This window comes from Carassius gibelio, chromosome A25 (assembly GCF_023724105.1).
Source record: "Carassius gibelio isolate Cgi1373 ecotype wild population from Czech Republic chromosome A25, carGib1.2-hapl.c, whole genome shotgun sequence".
In the NCBI taxonomy this organism is placed as follows: domain Eukaryota; kingdom Metazoa; phylum Chordata; class Actinopteri; order Cypriniformes; family Cyprinidae; genus Carassius; species Carassius gibelio.
This window is the reverse complement of record NC_068395.1, coordinates 17,077,160-17,097,305: the sequence shown is the minus strand read 5'-3', so window position 1 is coordinate 17,097,305 and position 20,146 is coordinate 17,077,160. Positions and strand designations below refer to the sequence as shown.

The 20,146-nt window shown below is 37.2% G+C and overlaps 2 protein-coding genes across 3 annotated transcripts in view; both read left to right on the top strand.

Annotated features, from left to right (window-relative positions):
- LOC127947121 (anoctamin-5-like) overlaps window positions 1-3,918 on the top strand; it is a 28,536-nt gene extending 24,618 nt beyond the window's left edge. Inside the window, exons 17-19 of one of the 2 annotated variants that reach the window (XM_052544108.1) lie at window positions 142-335; window positions 434-539; window positions 1,851-3,918. In XM_052544108.1, coding sequence (XP_052400068.1) covers window positions 142-335; window positions 434-539; window positions 1,851-2,087 — 537 coding nt within the window. In that variant the 3' untranslated portion in view covers window positions 2,088-3,918. The remainder of the gene's footprint in view (window positions 1-141; window positions 336-433; window positions 540-1,850) is intronic. The other variant, XM_052544107.1, reaches the window with a different exon arrangement.
- A 779-nt stretch (window positions 3,919-4,697) lies between these two features.
- slc17a6a (solute carrier family 17 member 6a) lies at window positions 4,698-17,879 on the top strand. Its single transcript, XM_052544120.1, has 12 exons — window positions 4,698-5,276; window positions 6,695-6,950; window positions 7,189-7,307; window positions 8,790-8,904; window positions 10,483-10,570; window positions 10,647-10,733; window positions 10,839-10,981; window positions 12,728-12,877; window positions 14,034-14,166; window positions 14,268-14,378; window positions 14,520-14,647; window positions 15,896-17,879. The coding sequence occupies exons 1-12, from the start codon at window positions 5,191-5,193 to the stop codon at window positions 16,241-16,243; spliced, it is 1,764 nt and encodes a 587-aa protein (XP_052400080.1). The 5' UTR covers window positions 4,698-5,190; the 3' UTR covers window positions 16,244-17,879.
- The last annotated feature ends 2,267 nt before the right edge of the window (window positions 17,880-20,146 follow it).

Genomic DNA, 20,146 nt, shown 5'->3' with positions numbered 1-20,146 from the left:
CCTACATCTTGATTATATTATTTTCATACAGTCTGTTGTCAGCTTTCATTTGCTTATATAACTGGTAATAAAGCATACCGTGAACAGAAATATCAAAGTAGGTCATAAAACAGCATTAAATATCATTTATTTGTCCTTCAGGCTGTCATTGTCTCATTCACGTCTGAGATGATCCCTCGGTTGGTGTATAAGTACGCGTATTCGGACAGCACGATGGTAGGATACATCAACAACAGCCTTTCAGTCTTCAACATCTCCGAGATCCCAGTGGAAAGCCGTCCGGATGATGGCGAGAGCCCGGATTGGTTCTACAGCTCCAACATCACCACCTGCAGGTACTGTTGTGTGAGCCTGTGCTGTATCTCTTCAATGATAGATCTGTGCTAATGCTGAGAAGCGTGTCATAAACATGAATGATGTGTGGATGCTGCAGGTATCGTGACTACCGCTACCCTCCAGGACACGAGAAACAGTACACTTATACCATGCAGTTCTGGCACATTCTCGCTGCCAAATTAGCCTTTATCATCAGCGTGGAGGTACGAGCTCTTAAATTGTCTTCATTCCTGGGTTAAAAAATAACTACACCTTTGCATATTTTTAAAAAGAGTACCTATTAATGAAATAAAAAACTTCAAAGGAAAATACTTAATCGCAAACTGAATGTAATGATTCCAAACACTTATTTGCGTGTTAATTGCAATTAAATGAAAATTGATTATAGTTTAAATTTAAAAGAAATGCATTTAACTGAACTTGACCCTCTTAAGTATGACAGACGTCTTTAAATGTGACCATGGACAACAAAATAAATCATAAGTGTAATTTTTTAAAAATTGATATTTATACATAATCTGAAAGGTGAATGAGCTTTCCATTGATGTGTGGTTTATTAGGATCTGACAATATTTGGCCGAGATACAACTATTTGAAAATCTGGAATCTGAGGGTGCAAAAAAATCCTGAGAAAATCACCTTTGAATTTGCATATTACTCATCAAAAATTATGTTTTGGTATATTTACAGTAGGAAATTTACAAAATATCTTCATGGAACATGATGTTTACCTAATATCCTAACGATATTTGGCATAAAAAAAAAAATCTATAATTTTGACCCATACAATGTATTTTTTGGCTGTTGCTAAAAATATACCCCACAAACTTAAGACTGGTTTTGTGCTCGAGGCTCACATCTGTATTTTCACTTATGGTTCAATATACTGACAAGCCTATATGATGAACCAAAACATACTGCATGGTCATTTCTGTTGACTTTCTATGTCATATTTTAAAATATATTTATAATAACACATTTGTAATACTAGTTGTAATTTATAGTATGATAACTTTAAATGTAATAATAATAATAATAATAAATGCAATAATCAAGTTCACATGTGCTTTATCAACATGACAAAATAAGTGTGCATGAAAGCATGATCAAAGATCAAAACAATGATTTAGAAATAAAACATTTAATTTAAGTGAGTATTTAAAAAATGTGTTTTAAGAAACAGTCATAGTTAAGTACACTTAAATGGTCTTTAATTGTATTTTAATTATATTATCTGATTGATTAAAATTGCTATGATGATTTAAAATGCTCTACACGTGAACATTTGCAATTCTGACACATTGGTCTCATTAGGCACTTACCTGCTGTCAAATTAATTGCGATTTATTCTAATTATTAAAAAAAGTAATAAAATATCAATTAAAAATTAAATTAAATATGCATTGCTTCATTCATTCTATGATTTGTCAGCTTATAATAAGTTGATTGTTGAATGGCATGGCTAATACATTTATGTCACCAGTATTGTATCCCGATACTCTTCTTCTCTCCAGCATGTGGTGTTTGTGGTGAAGCTCTTTGTGGCGTGGTTGATCCCAGATGTGCCGTCAGACATTGAAGCTCGTACGAAGCGCGAGCGTTACCTCATCCAAGAGTACCTGCACAACTACGAGCTGGAAAAACTCAAAACCCAGCTGAACCAGAACGGTCCTAACATCGAGCCGTGCGGATCTCCCGCTGCAGACAGCAATTCAGTGAAGCTGGAGGTGTCCTCGGACTGTCTGACCTGACACAGGTCTCGACACTAGTGCCAGGAAGCCAGTTAGACGGCTTTCACTCGGCCTGTGTCTCAAAACAGTCCTCTGTCTCATCATATGTTGGATAACCTTTTCACACCACGTCCATTGTTTGGGAAACTCCTCGACAAATCACTCCCATATTATGTCTCCCAGACCCCTCACTTTCAGTCATGTGACCTCTAAGAGATATAAAGTGTAATATCTTCTATGTGTATTTAGATATACATTTATATCTATGCAGAATGACACTTTTACTCTTCAGGAACAATTACTGCAGGTTTTCTCATGTTGTTCTCTGCTGTTGTCTCTGTAAGACACTACAGACGTACAGAACAGACAGTTTATGATCTGTGTGAAAGTCTGGCTGTTGACATGTCCGTTAAAAACGTCAAGGTTAGATTTCAGCCCAAAACCAAACTGGGTCGAATATAAAAGGGGTCATTTCAGGATTTGTGTGATTCACTCTGAATGAAAGCTTAGATTAGTGTGTCCTTCACACAGCGTCAACATACACTAACTTTATTGCTTAGAATGCCTTTAAGCTACCAAAGATTAAAATGCCTTAACGTCGCAGACATATTTTACATTATTAAAAAACACATAAATATTAAAACACTTATATTTTACTGTATATTAGGAATTCCTTTACAAAGAATTTTATTATTATTATTATTATTATTATATACTGGCATTTATGTATTTTCTTTTATGATTAAAACTGTACAATATTTAAGACAAACTGCCGCTGACATTATTTTCCAGTATTGTGTCATAGCTTGATGCAGCTTTTTTTTTAAGCATCCTATAATACTAGATTTATTTTATTTGCTGGAAATAGTATGCAAAAAAAAAAAAAGAAAAAAAAAGGTTCTATGCTAAAATTAAGTAGATAGATGTATAAACCTGCACATTATATTCTTGCTGTGATCAGTGACGGAGGCCTTTAATCTTCACTCACGCTATTTATAAAGCAGTTCTCACTCTTTCATAGTTAAAGGTAATCTGCATTTTAAAGCTTTACATTGATGGACAGGGCACAAACTTCTCAAAGCCAAAGTTGCTCCGGTGATTTAAAAGGCAAAGCTAATGTCTTTTTAATGTGCCTTTATCTCAATGCAAAATCCATGCTGAGCATTTATTTGTGTTTCCTTTCCAATTCATTTACTGTGTTGTCCTGGTCTGAGTTAGTTTTGCACGAAGCACTTAATGAGGAGTGATTTATCTCAGTGTTATTGAGGCAAGATGTGTGACAAACAACCCTTGTATTTATAATATGACAATCTGATAATTTATTTGGCATGGGACTAAAAGCTTAAGAGACTTCAAATCAAGTAATTATACGAGGACCATGAACAGCTGGCAGTCAGACATGTCTATTTGCTAATGATGATCACATCTCAGCATGTGCCTTTTGCTGTGATTTGTGACTTGAATATTTCATTTGGAAATCATGATGGTTTTCTGTAAATGTTTTGTTTTCAGTCTCTGGTTCAAATATGAAGAGTTTAGTGACTGTTTGGTCAGTTGTAGAACAGCCATTTATCGGTAAAACATCACCTGATCTTTGTGACATTTCAGCTAGATGTTCTGGGTGATCGAATGATCAGCGATTATGCCTTAACCTTTATCTGTGTTTCTTTATGATCACTGTTTTGAAGTTGATTTATGCTTGTTTTTATGCATGGTTATTTTGGATGTGGATATCAATCTGAAGTTTTTTTGGCTAATGTACCAGAATTGTGCTCCGTTTTTCATATTTTAGGCAAACTATTGTCTCCAGAATAAACTATTGAATCCACCAGAGACTGTTGTGGACGTTGCTTTGAAATGATTTAAAAAGTTATGCTTTAGTTTATGGCGACCTTAAGGTGTAAAAATATATTAACCTATATTAAGTAATATTTTAGCATCTGTATAAACATTTATCGTATAATTATTGTGGTCTTCAAGTAATTTTTTTACTTTGTGTGAATATTTGTGTTTGCAAAAACAAATGTTTTTATTTCTTAAAATTAAACAAAAATACAAAAAAATATCTAAAAGTATCTTGTATTTTTTCAGTGTATACTATTTATATATCAAACATTTAATACCGTATACAGACGTTGTCCCTTGATATTGTTCCTCAGATGAATCAACACTATTTTACATAAGAAGCTGAAATATTTCACACAAAGACATATTTGCTCAATTGCAATGTTTATGTGCTGACCTGTCTTTGAGCGCCCGCTTGTGGTCATTATTCGTATTACAAAACAAGTGTCATTCTTCATGCCCTACCCTTAAAAATACCAAAATAATTTGGCATGATCTGCCACGAATTTTTCTGAATAAATTCAATTAAAATACATAAATAAATATATATTGTGTTCTCTCGTCCCAAGAGCCCACGATGCCATTGAAAGCTGATTACCTGAAAGTGTTTAAAAAGCCTACCTGATAAAACCACTCGGGTGCGTTTTCCAAAATTGTAGTTCGTTCTGTTGAAATCTATCGGACCTTGCGCCCATAGTTAGCCTACTTTTGGGAAACGCACTCTTGTGCATCTGAGACTAATATAACATGACTCATGCATTTGTTTGCGAGTGGCTCTTTGTTAATAGCTAGATGTCACTACATGCTTTTTTATCAGTTCACGAGTGAACGAGGGGAGCGCGCGGCGGGTTCACGGAACAGCTGGACGCACGCGCGCGTTCTCTGTCCACGGTGCTGAGCGAGCTCCCGCGACACATTTCCATTCTTGCTCTTTCTCTGTCATTTTTTTTCTGCTTCGGGCTTTTCCGAAGGCGAATTCTGACGGAATATTCTCGTTTATAATTGAAAAAAAAATATGTCGGCAACATGGAAAACCGAAGCACTGCAGAAGTCGAAGGAAAGGGAGTTTCAAAGGACATCTCAGTGATGCGAATCAAGCTTTTCATTTATTGATTGATCTTGGTGTTTTATAAGACGTCTGCGAGGAATTAAAACGCAGTTTTAATTGGGTCAAAAAATATTGCTCAGGTTTCCACACTCAAAGAATATGCTGAAACATTTTATAGCCAACTCAAATTAAGATTTCTTATTAATATCGAGTGGATTATTGTCTTTGGAGATGGATGCGATGAAGGAACGAGTTTTGGCCCCCGGTAAGGAAAGACTGAAGAATCTGGCCGGGAAAACCCTGGGACACATGCACAGGTATCAGCCCTTACACTGAGAGAAAAATACACAAATATTCATCTTTTATTATCTCGATGTCAAAATACAATTTAGGCAACGTGTCTACTGGAATTTAAATGATTTTTCCTCCTTCTATAACCACATAAGCATGGCTATATATCACATAATTCATAATGATTCATTAATCTGCAATGTAGCGCGCTCTTTTGGACATTTTTCGTTAGGAGAAAATAGACAGAAATGACTATAGCGCAAAGATCGTGATGTGATCGTGTCCAGATCCACAGATGAGGATCATTCAGAAGTCGTGACATGGGCTAAGAATAAATCCTTCTCAATAAATTGATATAATTATTATTGATATATTTGTATCTGTTTTTAAACGATAAAATAAAAACAAACTGTAATGGTTTTAGTAGCTCTTAATCTCAGCCTTTTCCGGTTCAAATTGTCCAGATTCTTCGTATTTTATAATTTATAATTTTCTTCGTGTTTTTTTTTTTTTTTTTCAGAGCCGTTGTGTGTGTGTGTGTGTGTGTGTGTTGTATATTACATTTAGGCCAGAGATTATGAAACGCTTGGAGTCGGAACGGATATGGTTTACATCACAGAAAATAAAATATTTTTTTTCGCTATGATCAGACACACAACAATCATTATAATATACCACAACATTATATAACATCTAAAAATATCTTTTATCATATAATTCGTTTCGTGTAGTGGATTATTTAGATATGTTAATGCATTTTTCGTATATTTAACCGTTGAAGCAGCCACAAAAAATATGTCATTAACGAAAAAATCAATTATATTGGACAGATATGGTCAGATCTGCATTAATAAGCTATAATGTATTTCGATACAAATACTGCAATGCGGTTCAAATAACTCAGTTTGCCAAGTCGTGACAAAAGAGCAGAACTGAGATAGTCCTACATTAGGACTCTGTCTTCTTCATTTGCTGAATGGCTGATGGATTGAACTATAAATTAAAATAAAACATTTTTGAGAACATCCTCTCTGCATACTGGAAGAAAATAATTAATATATTTAATCAATTTATTATTATTACTATTCACAATAATATTAATAGTTATACTATCTAGTCGTCTCTCAGAAAACAGAGTATTTTGTATAAGCAAACATAGAACGTTCCCCGTTTTTGAATGAATTCGCAACGTTCTACGAACGTTTTCGTGCGCGTAACAGCAAGGTTTTTTTTTTTTTTTTTTTTTTTTTTTCTTTGTGTGTATGTGTGTGTGTGTGTGTGTGTGTGTGTGTGATGATCGAACAGTTAAAACGTTCTCATGGTTATTTCCCTTGCTTTACTTGAACACTCCCAGACACACACAACACACACCACGGACAGAAAGAAAAGAGTTGCTGCCCCTGAGACATCTGTTTCAGAGATGAGCAGTGCTGTGTGTTCACAGGGTGATGGAGAAGAAGCAGACGGCGGGTGAGGTGATCGAGCTGACGGAGGACGGGCGGCCCGCGCAGCTCCGGGAGAAGAAAGCGCCGCTGTGCGACTGCACGTGCTTCGGGCTCCCGCGCCGCTACATCATCGCCATCGTGAGCGGCTTCGGCTTCTGCATCTCGTTCGGGATCCGCTGCAACCTCGGAGTCGCGATCGTGGGTATGGTCAACAACAGCACCGTTCACCGGGGCGGAAAGATCATCGTCACGGAGGTGAGAGAGAGGCCCTCCTGTCGGGTCACAGCTCCGCCCTCGGGTCTCCTGTCAGAGCATCCCTCCACCTGAGTCCTTCATATGAAGAAGAAGAAGAAGAAAACATGCACTGTTTCAGAAAATACACATAAAATAAGAAAGAAAATAATAATAAAAAAAACTACATTTCATGAAAGAAATAAAGGCAAAATGGTTCTTTCAAAGCGTTTAAAATGAACGAATGTTTTTCTCCCCAAAGAAAGCGAAGTTTAACTGGGACCCGGAGACGGTGGGGATGATCCACGGCTCGTTTTTCTGGGGCTATATCGTGACACAGATCCCGGGAGGATATATATCCTCACGACTGGCTGCCAACAGGTACTGCACTATGCGCATTATATCCATATTCAAATTGTTTCATAAGCTACAATGAAATTCTTTATTTATGTATGTTTTATTTTACATAGTGGTTAATATCAGGTCAAATCATGTCGTTTGTGTGCTTTCTGTGGTTTCCATGAAGCCTGAATACAGAAGAGCAGACAGCTTTCCTCTGGAGAGCTCATTAACCAGCAGACAGACTCACATCTGATTCAACAACACTTCCTTTGACTCAAACACACTCATACTGTTAGACACCTGGTATGTTGATATGTATAGATGAGCCTGTCCTATAGACACACAGTATATATGTGTGTGTGTGTGTGTGTGTGATTATATATGTAGTAGCCTACTGTACATATGTGCACAACATAAAATATACACCATATATATTAATATATGATTATTAATGGTTCATAAATCAAATTATGTAAATTGTATTCTAAAATGTTATAAATGGTGTATTGCACAAAATTGCCAAGAGATGTGGCTTGTCAAATGTGACCCTGGAGCATTAAGTCTTAAGTCTCTGGGGTTTATCTGTAGCAATAGCCGAAAATATACTGTAAGAGTCAAAATTATATATTTTTTCTTTTTAATGCCAAAAATCATTAGGATATTAAGTAAAGATCATGTTCCATGAATATATTTTGTAAATTTCCTATCGTAAATATATCGACATTTCATTTTTGATTAGTAATATGCATTGCTAAGAACTTAATTTGGACAACTTTAAAGGTGATTTTCTCAGTATTTCAATGTTTTGCACCTTCAGATTCGAGATTTTTCAAGTATCATCCTATATCCTAACGAACCACACATCAATGGAAAGCTTATTTATTCAGCTTTCAGATGATGTATAAATCTAAATGTCGAAAAATGGACTCTTATGACTTTTTGTGGTTTTGTGGGCCAGGGTCAATCAGAAAATAACAGAAGCAGTGATGCAGACTTCTTCAAATATGAGATAAATTCAGATTCTACTGTAAAGCAGAAGACATTAGTAAATATCATGTTACAATGCATTAAATACACATGCAAAAATACTAATCAGTAAAGACAATAGCCTGTATATAAAGGAGCAAGTCTGTCAGTTAAATGCGGTTTTTAAATGTTGTTCTCACATCTTGAGAAGGCTGAGATCTCATTCATTACATGGCTTTGATTGAAACAGATGGCTGCAGTCTATGTAAATGAGATCTCACACAATAAATAAAATATGTGTTTTCCTGCCTCTGAGCTTTCTTCGGATGATTTCTGTACTAGACACTGATGCCCGCGGCTACTATTGTCTACACAGTAAATGTTATTTACTATCGGTCTTGGCGTTTATTTCTTGCTCAGTTTTTTCTGTTTTTGCATCTGCTCTACAGATGTGCCTTCAGTCAGTGTGCGCTTGCTGCCGGCTGGGTATAGTTGAACTGCCCAAGCTATGATTTCCAGCCATTAGAAACTATTTCTGCACACTTTGTTCTGCAGGGTGTTTGGTGCTGCTATCCTGCTCACGTCGACTCTCAACATGTTCATCCCCTCCGCTGCACGTGTGCACTACGGCTGTGTCATCTTTGTGAGGATACTGCAGGGCCTCGTCGAAGTAAGACTCATTCATTTGCTGATTAGCAATTTAACAGACGTTTTACACTAAACACATTTCAGGTTCAGTCCCACCAGAGCAAGCAGATACTGGGATATTATTATGGTGTCAAGTTTAGTTTGACAGTAAAGTTAATTTAAAATCAAGGTAATTTCGGCTCAATTTACAAGGGATGAATATTCAAAATACACAGTTTACAACATCCCTGTGTGACCACTGCCCCGCTCTGCCCCATTATACAACCAAGTGTGACTTCTTGATCCGTCTCCTTTACTAATAGCAATAATAAAAAAGGGTTAACCGAACATCACACTGAACGCACAGGAGACAGATTAGAAGAGAACAGACAAATGATGAAAAATGAAACGCTTGAAAAGAGAGATTAGGTTTGTGATGTCATCTCTTATTCAGACAAAAGTCACTGAAGAATGAACACTGAAAGAGTTTTAGCAGCTGCTTGCTGCCTTTGTCTGTGTGCTGCTCGTCTGCTGTTCTCTACTGTTGTTCACGATGAGTGTCAACTGTACATGAATTAAACGCCATTTGAGGTTTTATTGTAAGCACAGTAGCTTGTGTTGTGTGTATTGACATTAGCTCCGTGGATGTGCTCTCCTCTGCTGGCCGCAGCAATTTGTGTCTTTCAGTGACTGAATGTGTGCCAATTAGCTGCTAATGAAGATTTAATGGGGGCATTAGTGTGTTTGTGGTGAATCAGATCTGATCAGACTGCGTTTGTGCAAGTCTGCATGGATCATTAATCCTTATTTGAAATGCATTCTATGTGTTCATTTGCTAAAGGTTCAATTTCTCTGTTTTTTTATGACCCATGTAAGACATTCCATGAATGATTTTAAATAATTGATTACATAATGAATGTAAATTTATAACATATATGCAAATATCTTATTTATATAACACATCCCTGCTGATGTGAAAAAAGGCCTGAAAATATCTAATCTGATGATGCTAATTAAAAAAATATCAATACAATTTTTACATGACGTTCAGTTTTTTCATTAAATAAGAATAAAGACTATTAAAAAATATAGGCATTGCTCTACCACTGAGCCACAGGAACATATATATATATATATATATATATATATATATATATATATATATATATATATATATATATATATATATATATATATATATGCAACCGCGCGCGCACACACACACACACACACACACTTATCAAAATAAAAACTAAATTAATACTTAGTTTGAGTAGACTAAGTATTATAAAGATGTATCATTACAATCTGCAAATGAGTGTAAAAAGAATCAGGATTCAGCATAAAATCACATCTTCAATTAAGATCTTAAAAAAAGATATTATCTTTAATAATATCTTTTAAGAATTATTCATATTCATGTGAAAATCATCTGAGAATTGAATAAATAGTTTGTGGCAAAAAAATAAAAAAAAAAAAATAAATAAAAATTAAGAAAGAAGCACTGGATTTATTTTAGCAATGCAGGACTGTGTAATTCAAAAACATATCAATAAAGGCAATTATTTGACACTTTTTTGATCAATTAAGGTGATGGTTTGACGTTTCTGTGTGTGTCCAGGGTGTGACCTACCCAGCATGCCATGGGATCTGGAGCAAGTGGGCTCCGCCCCTGGAGAGAAGTCGCTTAGCAACCACTTCTTTTTGCGGTAAATACAATTTCCCTTTTTAAATGCCCACATAAAACAGAATTCCCAGAATAAAAGCTGTAACCCCCTGTTTCAGGTTCGTACGCGGGCGCTGTGGTGGCCATGCCGCTGGCTGGAATATTAGTGCAGTACTCAGGCTGGTCTTCTGTCTTCTACATATACGGTGGGCTTATAATCTTCACTGTGAACTTCTGAAATGATAACAGACTTTTCTTTTTTGGGTGAATGATTCCTTCACTCTTCTTACTGTCTCTCCATTGGGTTACAGGGTGTTTTGGGATCGTCTGGTACATGTTTTGGATTCTGGTTTCCTATGAGAGCCCAGCAGATCATCCCACCATTACAGATGAAGAGAGGACTTACATAGAGGAGAGTATTGGAGAAAGTGCTAATCTACTGGGGGCGTCTGAGGTACGTTCCCTTGTGTGCTTTCAACAGACACATCTGAAGGTCCCATGAAAACACATTTGGGGTTTTCTGGGTGTTAGTCCATGTCTATTATTGTGAAGGCCATTTTGAAAGAAATGAATATGCTCAGGATGCATTACATTTATCAAAAGTTATAGTAATAATATTTCTTATTGATTTGAGCTTTTTATTAATCAAATGGACCTGGATAGATGGATGGATGGATGGTGGATGGATGGATGGATGGATGGATGGATGGATGGATGGATGGATGGGTGGATGGGTGGGTGGATGATGGATGGATGGATTGATGATGGATGGATGGATGATGGATAGATGGATGGGTGGATGATGGATGGATGGATGGGTGGATGATGGATGGATGGGTGGATGATGGATGGATGGATTGATGATGGATGAATGGGTGGATGATGGATAGATGGATGGATGATGGATGGATGGATTGATGATGGATGGATGGATGATGGATGTATGGATGGATGATGGATAGATGGATGGATGGATGGATGGATGGGTGGATGATGGATGGATGGATGATGGATAGATGGATGGGTGGATGATGTATGGATGGATAGATGGATAAATGGATAGATGGATGGGTTGATGATGGATGGATGATGGATGAATCGGTGGATGATGGATAGATGGATGGGTGGATGATGGATGGATAGGTGGATGATGGATCGATGATGGATGGATGGGTGGATGATGGATGGATAGGTGGATGATGGATCGATGATGGATGGATGGGTGGATAGTGGATGATGGATGGATGGATGGATGGATGATGGATGGGTGGATGGATGGATGGATGATGGATGGGTGGGTGGGTGGATGGATGAATGATGGATGGATGGATGGATAATGGATGGATGAGTGGATGGATGGATAGACCGATGATGGATGGATGGGTGGATAGTGGATGATGGATGGATGGATGGATGGATGGATGGATGGATGGATGATGGATGGATGGATGGGTGATGGATGGGTGGGTGGGTGGGTGGATGGATGAATGATGGATGGATGGATAATGGATGGATGAGTGGATGGATGGATAGACCGATGATGGATGGATGGGTGGATAGTGGATGATGGATGGATGGATGGATGGATGGATGGATGGATGGATGGATGGATGGATGGATGATGGATGGATGGATGGGTGGGTGGATGGATGGATGGATGATGGATGATGGATGGATGAGTGGATGGATGGATGGACCGATGATGGATGGATGGGTGGATGGTGGATGATGGATGGATGGGTGGATGGATGATGGATGGATGAGTGGATGGATGGATGGACCGATGATGGATGGATGGATGGATGGATGGATGATGGATGGATGAGTGGATGGATGGATGGATGGATGGACCGATGATGGATGGATAGATGGATGGATGGATGATGGATGGATGGATGGATGGATGGATGAGTGGATGGATGGATGGACCGATGATGGATGGATAGATGGATGGATAGATTGATGGATGGATGGATGGATGGATGGATGATGGATGGATGGATGGATGGATTGATGGATGGATGGATGGATGGATGATGGATGGATGGATGGGTGGGTGGATGGATGAAAGGATGGTTGGATGACCAGGAACTGGTAGCATCTTTATTTTTACTATCTATTTGTTCCTTCCAAAACATTTTTAGTCCTATAGAGTTTCTCATCTCAATTGTTAACTTTTTTGTTTCTTTTTTTTCTGCAGAAATTCAAGACGCCCTGGAGGAAGTTCTTCACCTCCATGCCGGTCTATGCAATCATCGTGGCCAACTTCTGCAGGAGCTGGACCTTCTATCTGCTGCTGATCAGTCAGCCAGCGTACTTTGAAGAAGTGTTTGGCTTTGAAATCAGTAAGGTGAGAGACACAGATAAACTGATTTAATCAGATCTCAGGCATGTCATTGTGTGTTTGTATTTGCTGTATGAATTGGTCTCATGTGCAATTGTTTCTCAGGGCTCATTTGAATCGTCACTGTCTGTTGTGTTTGACCCTCATTCACTGCTGTCATGCATTGAGTCGTCCGTATTGGATTGTATTTGAGATGGCAGGCATTCAGAAATGTGTGCTCACAGTGGAATTCATAAATAAAGCCTGACATTGTTATTGATCGTCGACTCCTGAGCTAAAAGAGTGGCATAAATCCTGCAGGTCTGACAGGTGTAATTGAACCCCTGTTTGATTCTGCTGGCCAGAACTGCCTCATAGTGCAGCATGGGAGATTGGACATGTTTTGTGGTTTTATTATTCAGGACTCGTTTAGGATTTCAGTGTAGTGATCGAGTATTATCTTTGTATTTAGTATAGTATATTTGAGCTATTTTTGAGCCACACATTTTGTACCAAGTGTGCTAATCAAATAGCATTATAAAGGCTTGCATTGTTTTATTTGAGAGAAAATGACAGGTTTTTACATCCAAATCTGTAGGAGAAAGTGTGCATAATTTCTGAGCCGCTGTCATCTGTGCAATGAAAATGGAAAAATAGAAATATTTTTTACTTCCAAAAGACACAAGAAGAGTGTGCATCATACTGTAAGTATCATACAAGTACTCCATATGACTTGTTCACTACAGTTTACTCCTTATGAAGCTACAGTATATGATACATTTGTGTGAGGAATATGTGCAAATAAGCTTGCATTTGCGACACAAGCATTTTTAATCTGTACAGCCCTTGTGAAAAAGGACTGGAAGAAGTACAGTACAATTTAATTAACTTAAAAAGCTTTAATTTATACTAAATACATTTTGTTGCACTGTGATTTTGTCCCACTTTATAAGGACATAAGTGCATCTTTATATGTAATTTCAATTTTTTTTTAAATATACTTTTAAGATTCAAAGTACACTACAGGTGCACACAATACAATTAAGCACATTGCTTTTCTTAAAAGTCCTAAAAATCACCAATAAATTTAAGTGTGGCTCAGTGATTCTTCAGTTTTTGAATTCATAACTCATATTTGTCTAAATTCTTAATCTCCGTCACTATCCCCCTGTGGTGTTGTCAGGTCGGTATGCTCTCCGCTCTGCCCCACCTGGTCATGACCATCATTGTGCCAATCGGCGGCCAACTGGCTGACTTCCTGCGCAGTAGAAACATCTTATCCACCACCACTGTCAGGAAAATCATGAATTGCGGAGGTAAGAGTAAGATTATATCATTAGGTTAAATGTATCTTGTGTTTGGAATTAATAGGAAACATTATGGTTTGACCTTTGACCCACACTTCATCTGATTGTAGGGTTTGGAATGGAGGCCACTCTGCTGTTAGTGGTTGGTTTCTCTCACAGTAAAGGTGTGGCCATCTCGTTTCTGGTGCTAGCTGTTGGTTTTAGTGGCTTTGCTATATCAGGTGAGACACGAGATACAGACTTCAAGTTTTGAAATCACATTTTTTATTTACTTGCATTCAACAATATCAAATCAAATAGAATAAAATAAAATGTCTCCTAATATATTTCTGATTTTCTTCTTTATCCCGTCCCTCTTCAAGGTTTTAATGTCAACCACTTGGACATCGCGCCGAGGTACGCCAGCATCCTGATGGGTATCTCTAATGGAGTGGGCACTCTTTCTGGCATGGTCTGCCCTCTCATTGTAGGAGCTATGACCAAAAACAAGGTGAGGAATCCTGAACTTTCATTAACACATGTTTGTTGCTGCCTTTACTTACACAATAGTTAGAATAATAAAAAAATTAGTAAAAACTAATTTTTCAGTTAAAGGCAGTTCATCATTGAATTCAGTGATGTCATCATCCAGCTCAGTCCAGTATAAATAGTATCTTTGCAATCAAGAAATCACTGGAAACGAAGCGTCCCCAACTAAGCACGCCAAATGCCACAGCAGCAAAGAAGGGATACTTCATAAAAATCATTAAAGGTTTAACAGCAAAAACTCACTTGCCAAAAAAAGTATAGACAATCAATCAGTCAACAGAAGACGGTAGTAGATTGCAGTTTGTTTTTCAGCAATCTTTTGTTCATACTGGTAATTTAGAAGACTTAGAAAATTGTGTATCAATATACAATACAATTATACATTACAATTAAAAACACATTTACTGTTACCATGCTTTGCATTAGCACACCTGCTATACATATGACAAAATGTGCAGGATACGACCGAAACGATACGATACGATACGATACTCAACCTGACATTTCCAGTTTGACCAACGATAGCTTTACCAGCCATGTTTTTATCATCTCTTTATTTCACATCAGGTTTTACAAATTGGAACAAAAAAAAAAGGCGAAACAACATTTCCAAGTACTAAACATATTTAACGAGGATTTAGGCTGAGTGGATTCCATAAGCGGGTCTTTATTATAGGATCTGAGCATAAAATCCAAACAATATTCACAACTCGTGGTCAGGTCACAGGCTTGGGTCAAAACACAGGCAAAACAATCCACTGGCAGACAAATCCAAAACAGTAATCCAAAAAACGTGAGTCAAAAGAGCAAAAGCAAAGATCATAACAAGTATCAACAATGGAACAATGAAATAACGCTTAGTAAGGCAGAGAACTGGCAATACTTCGCAAAATGGCAGTGCAAACAAATGACTTATATACAGGGTGACAGGAAATGACAAGACACGAAATGATGTGGCAGGAACAGGAAATGGCAGAGTTCAATATTCAGGTGAAGGCTCCCTCTGGTGGACTGGAGCCTGATCAAACATTACAACATACATGCAGCGTAGAAAATCCAAAATGTTTTTTGCGTGACGCATATTGTTTGCATTCTGTTTTTCAAATATTGTAGGAAGTGCAGAGTCAGTTTGAGATGAGCAGTAGACACAAAGATCACTCTAAACATATCAAAGACTGCATTCCTGAGTTTGTCTTTTCTCGTCCGTCAGACTCGTGAGGAATGGCAGAACGTGTTCCTGATCGCCGCGCTGGTGCATTACGGCGGTGTGATCTTCTACGGGATTTTTGCATCTGGCGAGAAGCAGCCGTGGGCCGATCCGGAGGAGACCAGCGATGAGAAGTGTGGCTTCATCGATGAAGATGAGTTAGCGGAGGAGACCGGTGACATCACGATGAGCCACGCTCCTTTCGGAGCCCAGGCCGCTCTTGGGGGCCCCGCCAAAACATACGGGGCCACGACCCAGCTGAACGGGGGATGGGCGAAAGGCTGGGAGAAAACCGAAGAATACATCCAGGAGGATGCCGAGCAGACGTATAGAAGAGACGGGTACTCCTAGATAGAAAGAGATAGAAGAAATAAAGACAGATAGACTGTGCATAAGCATAGCTATCAGAGTCATTTTTGAAAAGAGTCTTTATCCAATCTAAAGTGAATAGAGAAGATATTTAAGAGGGCATAATAATAATATTCAAAGATATAAATGAGAATATACTGATAATTTAATGAAAAAGTCATATTTAGGATTATATAAAGAATATATATGGCTATGTAAATGTTTCCTTATACAGATATGTTCAGTTATTACTGTGGTTTATGACATTTAATCAGCTGACAATACTTAATAGCACAGACATCTGTAATCAAAGCACAGGTCTTGGCTGTTTCTTTTGATGCGGGTTTAAACTAGCTTTGTTTTAGGTTTGTGTCTTCTACTATATCTTTAGCAGAAGAGTAGTTCAGTTTCATTAGTCAGGACCAATTAGAGTAGAGCTGCAATGGGTATAGTTTAGATGAATGCAGTTTTGTTCAAAAGAAAAAAAGTGTTTCACTCTGGTTTACAGAGCTCTTGCCATTGACCTTACAGAAAATATGCAAAATTTGGGTTAACTATATTATAACTTAAACCTGCAAAGAATGCTGTTTATCATTATGTGCGTGTACTATATTACACATTATACACTAGTCCCTTTATTTGGGACATAAACCTAGATGGTAGTTCAAAATAGACATTTACTATTACTATTTGATGCAGAAAGAATCTAAAATAGCACAAATCTGAAAGATGATGTGTATTAAAATAAGTGTGAAATATACTGATGAACCTTTAAATATTAAAACTTCCTAAAGTACACTTGAAAACTTTTTAAAGTGCAATCTTGTATAAGTTTTGTTCAGCTATAGTTACATTAACAATACATTCAAGTGTGTGCTTGGCAATACAGTTCTGTATTTTAAGTGGTATTAAGCTGGTCTTCATTTAAAATGTTCAGTTTGAAACAACAATGACATTTTCTAAGATACTTTGAATGCACTGACATGTTGTTATTTGGGAAAACAAGTCATTCCTATCTTAAATATGTGTTTTGACATGGGTTTACTGTTTCTGTGAGAATGTTGTGAATCTGGGTCAGTGATATCTGTGCTTAATGTTCTTATTGGGCCATATTTATCATAGAAACTGTCATTAGACCAAGGCTGTCCGGTCGATGTGTATATTGTGATGATCATTCCAAACATATGGTCAAATCCTGATAATCTGAAGTATTTAAGTGTTGCCATGCAAAGCTGATGTAAAATGATGAGTGAATTTCACAAAACCTGTTAGGATGTGCAGGTTCTATTTCATTAATGAAACAAAAGAAAATAAACAAGGAATTTTATATTGCATTAAGAAAATTAAGCTTTTAGGACCATTTAAGTTTTTTTTTTTTTTAATGCATTTATTACAATCAAGCACATTTAGCCCCAAATTCTCATTACAGTAATGCCAAAAAAATGGTTTACCACAATGCAAAAAATACTATCAATACCACATTGCTGTCAAAATAATAAATAAATAAACCATAAATAAATTAACCATAATAATGGCCCTACAGCTTGATTTTCTTAGAAACGTGCATGTCTTTGTGAGATTCACTCTGATCCTCCATTCATGACACAAACCAGTGTTTAGTCAACCAGCAGTAATAAAAGATGATGTGTCAAAGTCTTAAAAAAAAAAAAAACTATTAAAAACATGTACTGCAATAATTTACTGATAACATCAGCAATCTTGTTATATTCAATATCTAATTCATTCATCAAATCTGAATTGTGTCTGGTTTATGGAGTTATTTATGGTTGGAGAGTCTTATTGAAGCATCAGAATCAGCTTATGTTCGTTCTGGTCAGAAAATACAAGGCCATTTCAGAGGTTGGGATCTGAGCCATGCTTTACGTTGTTCTGCAACTCAGCTAGATGTTTTCTAGATATTGTGTGATGAATTTATCACAAACTTAAAGCTCTTTTCATGGCCTCTTGCCTGAGACTGAAGTGCACAAGTGATTGTTATATTCTATTGTTGTGTCAAACAAGCGATTTGTTGATGTCAAAAAGTGTTAAATTGTATGAATTGCTTACTAAGTGTGATTTTATATTCGATTATTCCAAACAAGACATTATTATTATTATGTCTTTCCTTTCATTTTTGCGACTGGTGGACCAAAATTTAAAGGCAATTTTTTGGTTTTGAAAAGATAAGAGTTGATGTTCTTTATAAAGTGTGATGATTATTTTTGCATGATATAGTCATTAAAATCATCCTGGGCATTGATTTAAAATTGTTGCGTCTCTTTTTGTGAAGATCTAACAGACATTTTTGTCCCTTTGTTTGTTTCTCTTACAAACATCAAAGTTTAGCAAAAGTTTGCATTAAATCTGAAACTACAATACAGTATGCATATATACCATGCAATTAAATATTCAATCAATTACATTCAGTTTGCACTTAAATTTATTATTTTAAAGCATTATTTCCATAAAATGTATGCTTTTTAAAACTTTTTATGAGACAGGAACATGTGCAAAGGTTTGTGAAAGTAATGCTCCATCATGCTTCCTGTAATGTACATCCTTAAATTTTATTTAATATCCATCAAACACTGCGTCAGGATTTCTCTAGTGTGTAAACCTTATATGTAGTCAGAGTCAATAGATTTGACTCATTACACCAGTGGACCTGATTAAGGTGAATGACCTACAAGGGACAAATTATCACCAGCAAATTAGATGGGAATGAATCACTAATCAATATCATTTTAAACCCCTTGAACAGACTGCTGAGCTTGCTGGCCTTTAATTTGTTATTTGCTATGAGAGTACAGAACAGAATTAAAGACCATCCTAACCAATACCATCCCCAAATCAGTCTTCTGCCATTCTCTCTAAGACCCACACCAATACCAGACCCCCAAAGACTAAAACAAAAACAAACCCAAATCAATAACAGACCTTCTAAAGCCTAGACCAAAACTGGACCCCAAAAGACTAAAGTCTAGACCAATACCAGACCCCCAAAGACTAAAATCTAGACTAGTACATGACCCCAAAGACTAAAGCCTAGACCAATATCAGACCTAGAAAAACAGATCAATATCAGACCTTCTAAAGTCTAGACCAACAGCAGACCCCCACAAATCTAGGTCAATACCAGACCCCCAAAGACTAAAACCTAGACTACACTGTACCCCAAAGACTAATACCTAGACCAATACCAGACCTTAACAAACCCAGATCAATAACAGACCTTGTAAAGCCTAGACCAAAACTGGACCACCAAATACTAAAGCCTAGACCAACAGTAGACCCCTAAAAATCTAGATCAATTCCAGAACACCAAAAGCTAAAATCTGGACCAATACCAGATCCCCCAAAACTAAACTTAGACCAATACTAGACCCCCGAAAACTAAAGCCTAGACTAATAGCAAACACCTGAAGACTAAAGTCTAGACCTATAGCAGACCCTTGAAGACTAAAGTCAAGAACAATACCAGACCCCCAAAGACTAAAGCCTAGACCAATACCGGACCCTCAAAGACTAAAATCTAGACCAATAGCAGACCCCTGAAGACTAAAGCCTACACAAACAGCAAACCTCCCCTAAATCTAGATCAATACCAGACCACCAAAAACTAAACCTAGAGCAATAGCAGACCCCCGAAGACTAAAGTCTAGACAAACAGCAAACTACCCTAAATCTAGATCAATTTCAGACCACCAAAAACTAAAGTCAAGAACAATACCAGACCCCCAAAGACTAAATCCTAGACCAATACCAGACCCCCAAAGACTAAATCCTAGACCAATACCAGACCCCCAAAGACTAAAGCCTATACCAATACCAGACCCCCAAAAACTAAAACCTAGACTATACCATACCCTAAAGACTAATACCTAGATCAATAGCAGACCTTTACAA

What these genes read in the sequence shown, in the direction of transcription:
- slc17a6a (XM_052544120.1), top strand. Translation starts at nt 5,191, where the DNA reads ATGGATGCGATGAAGGAACGAGTTTTGGCCCCCGGTAAGGAAAGACTG. An exon ending in ACCCTGGGACACATGCACAG is followed by an intron (nt 5,277 to 6,694) that starts GTATCAGCCCTT and finishes GTGTGTTCACAG; the next exon opens with GGTGATGGAGAAGAAGCAGA. An exon ending in GAAAGATCATCGTCACGGAG is followed by an intron (nt 6,951 to 7,188) that starts GTGAGAGAGAGG and finishes TTCTCCCCAAAG; the next exon opens with AAAGCGAAGTTTAACTGGGA.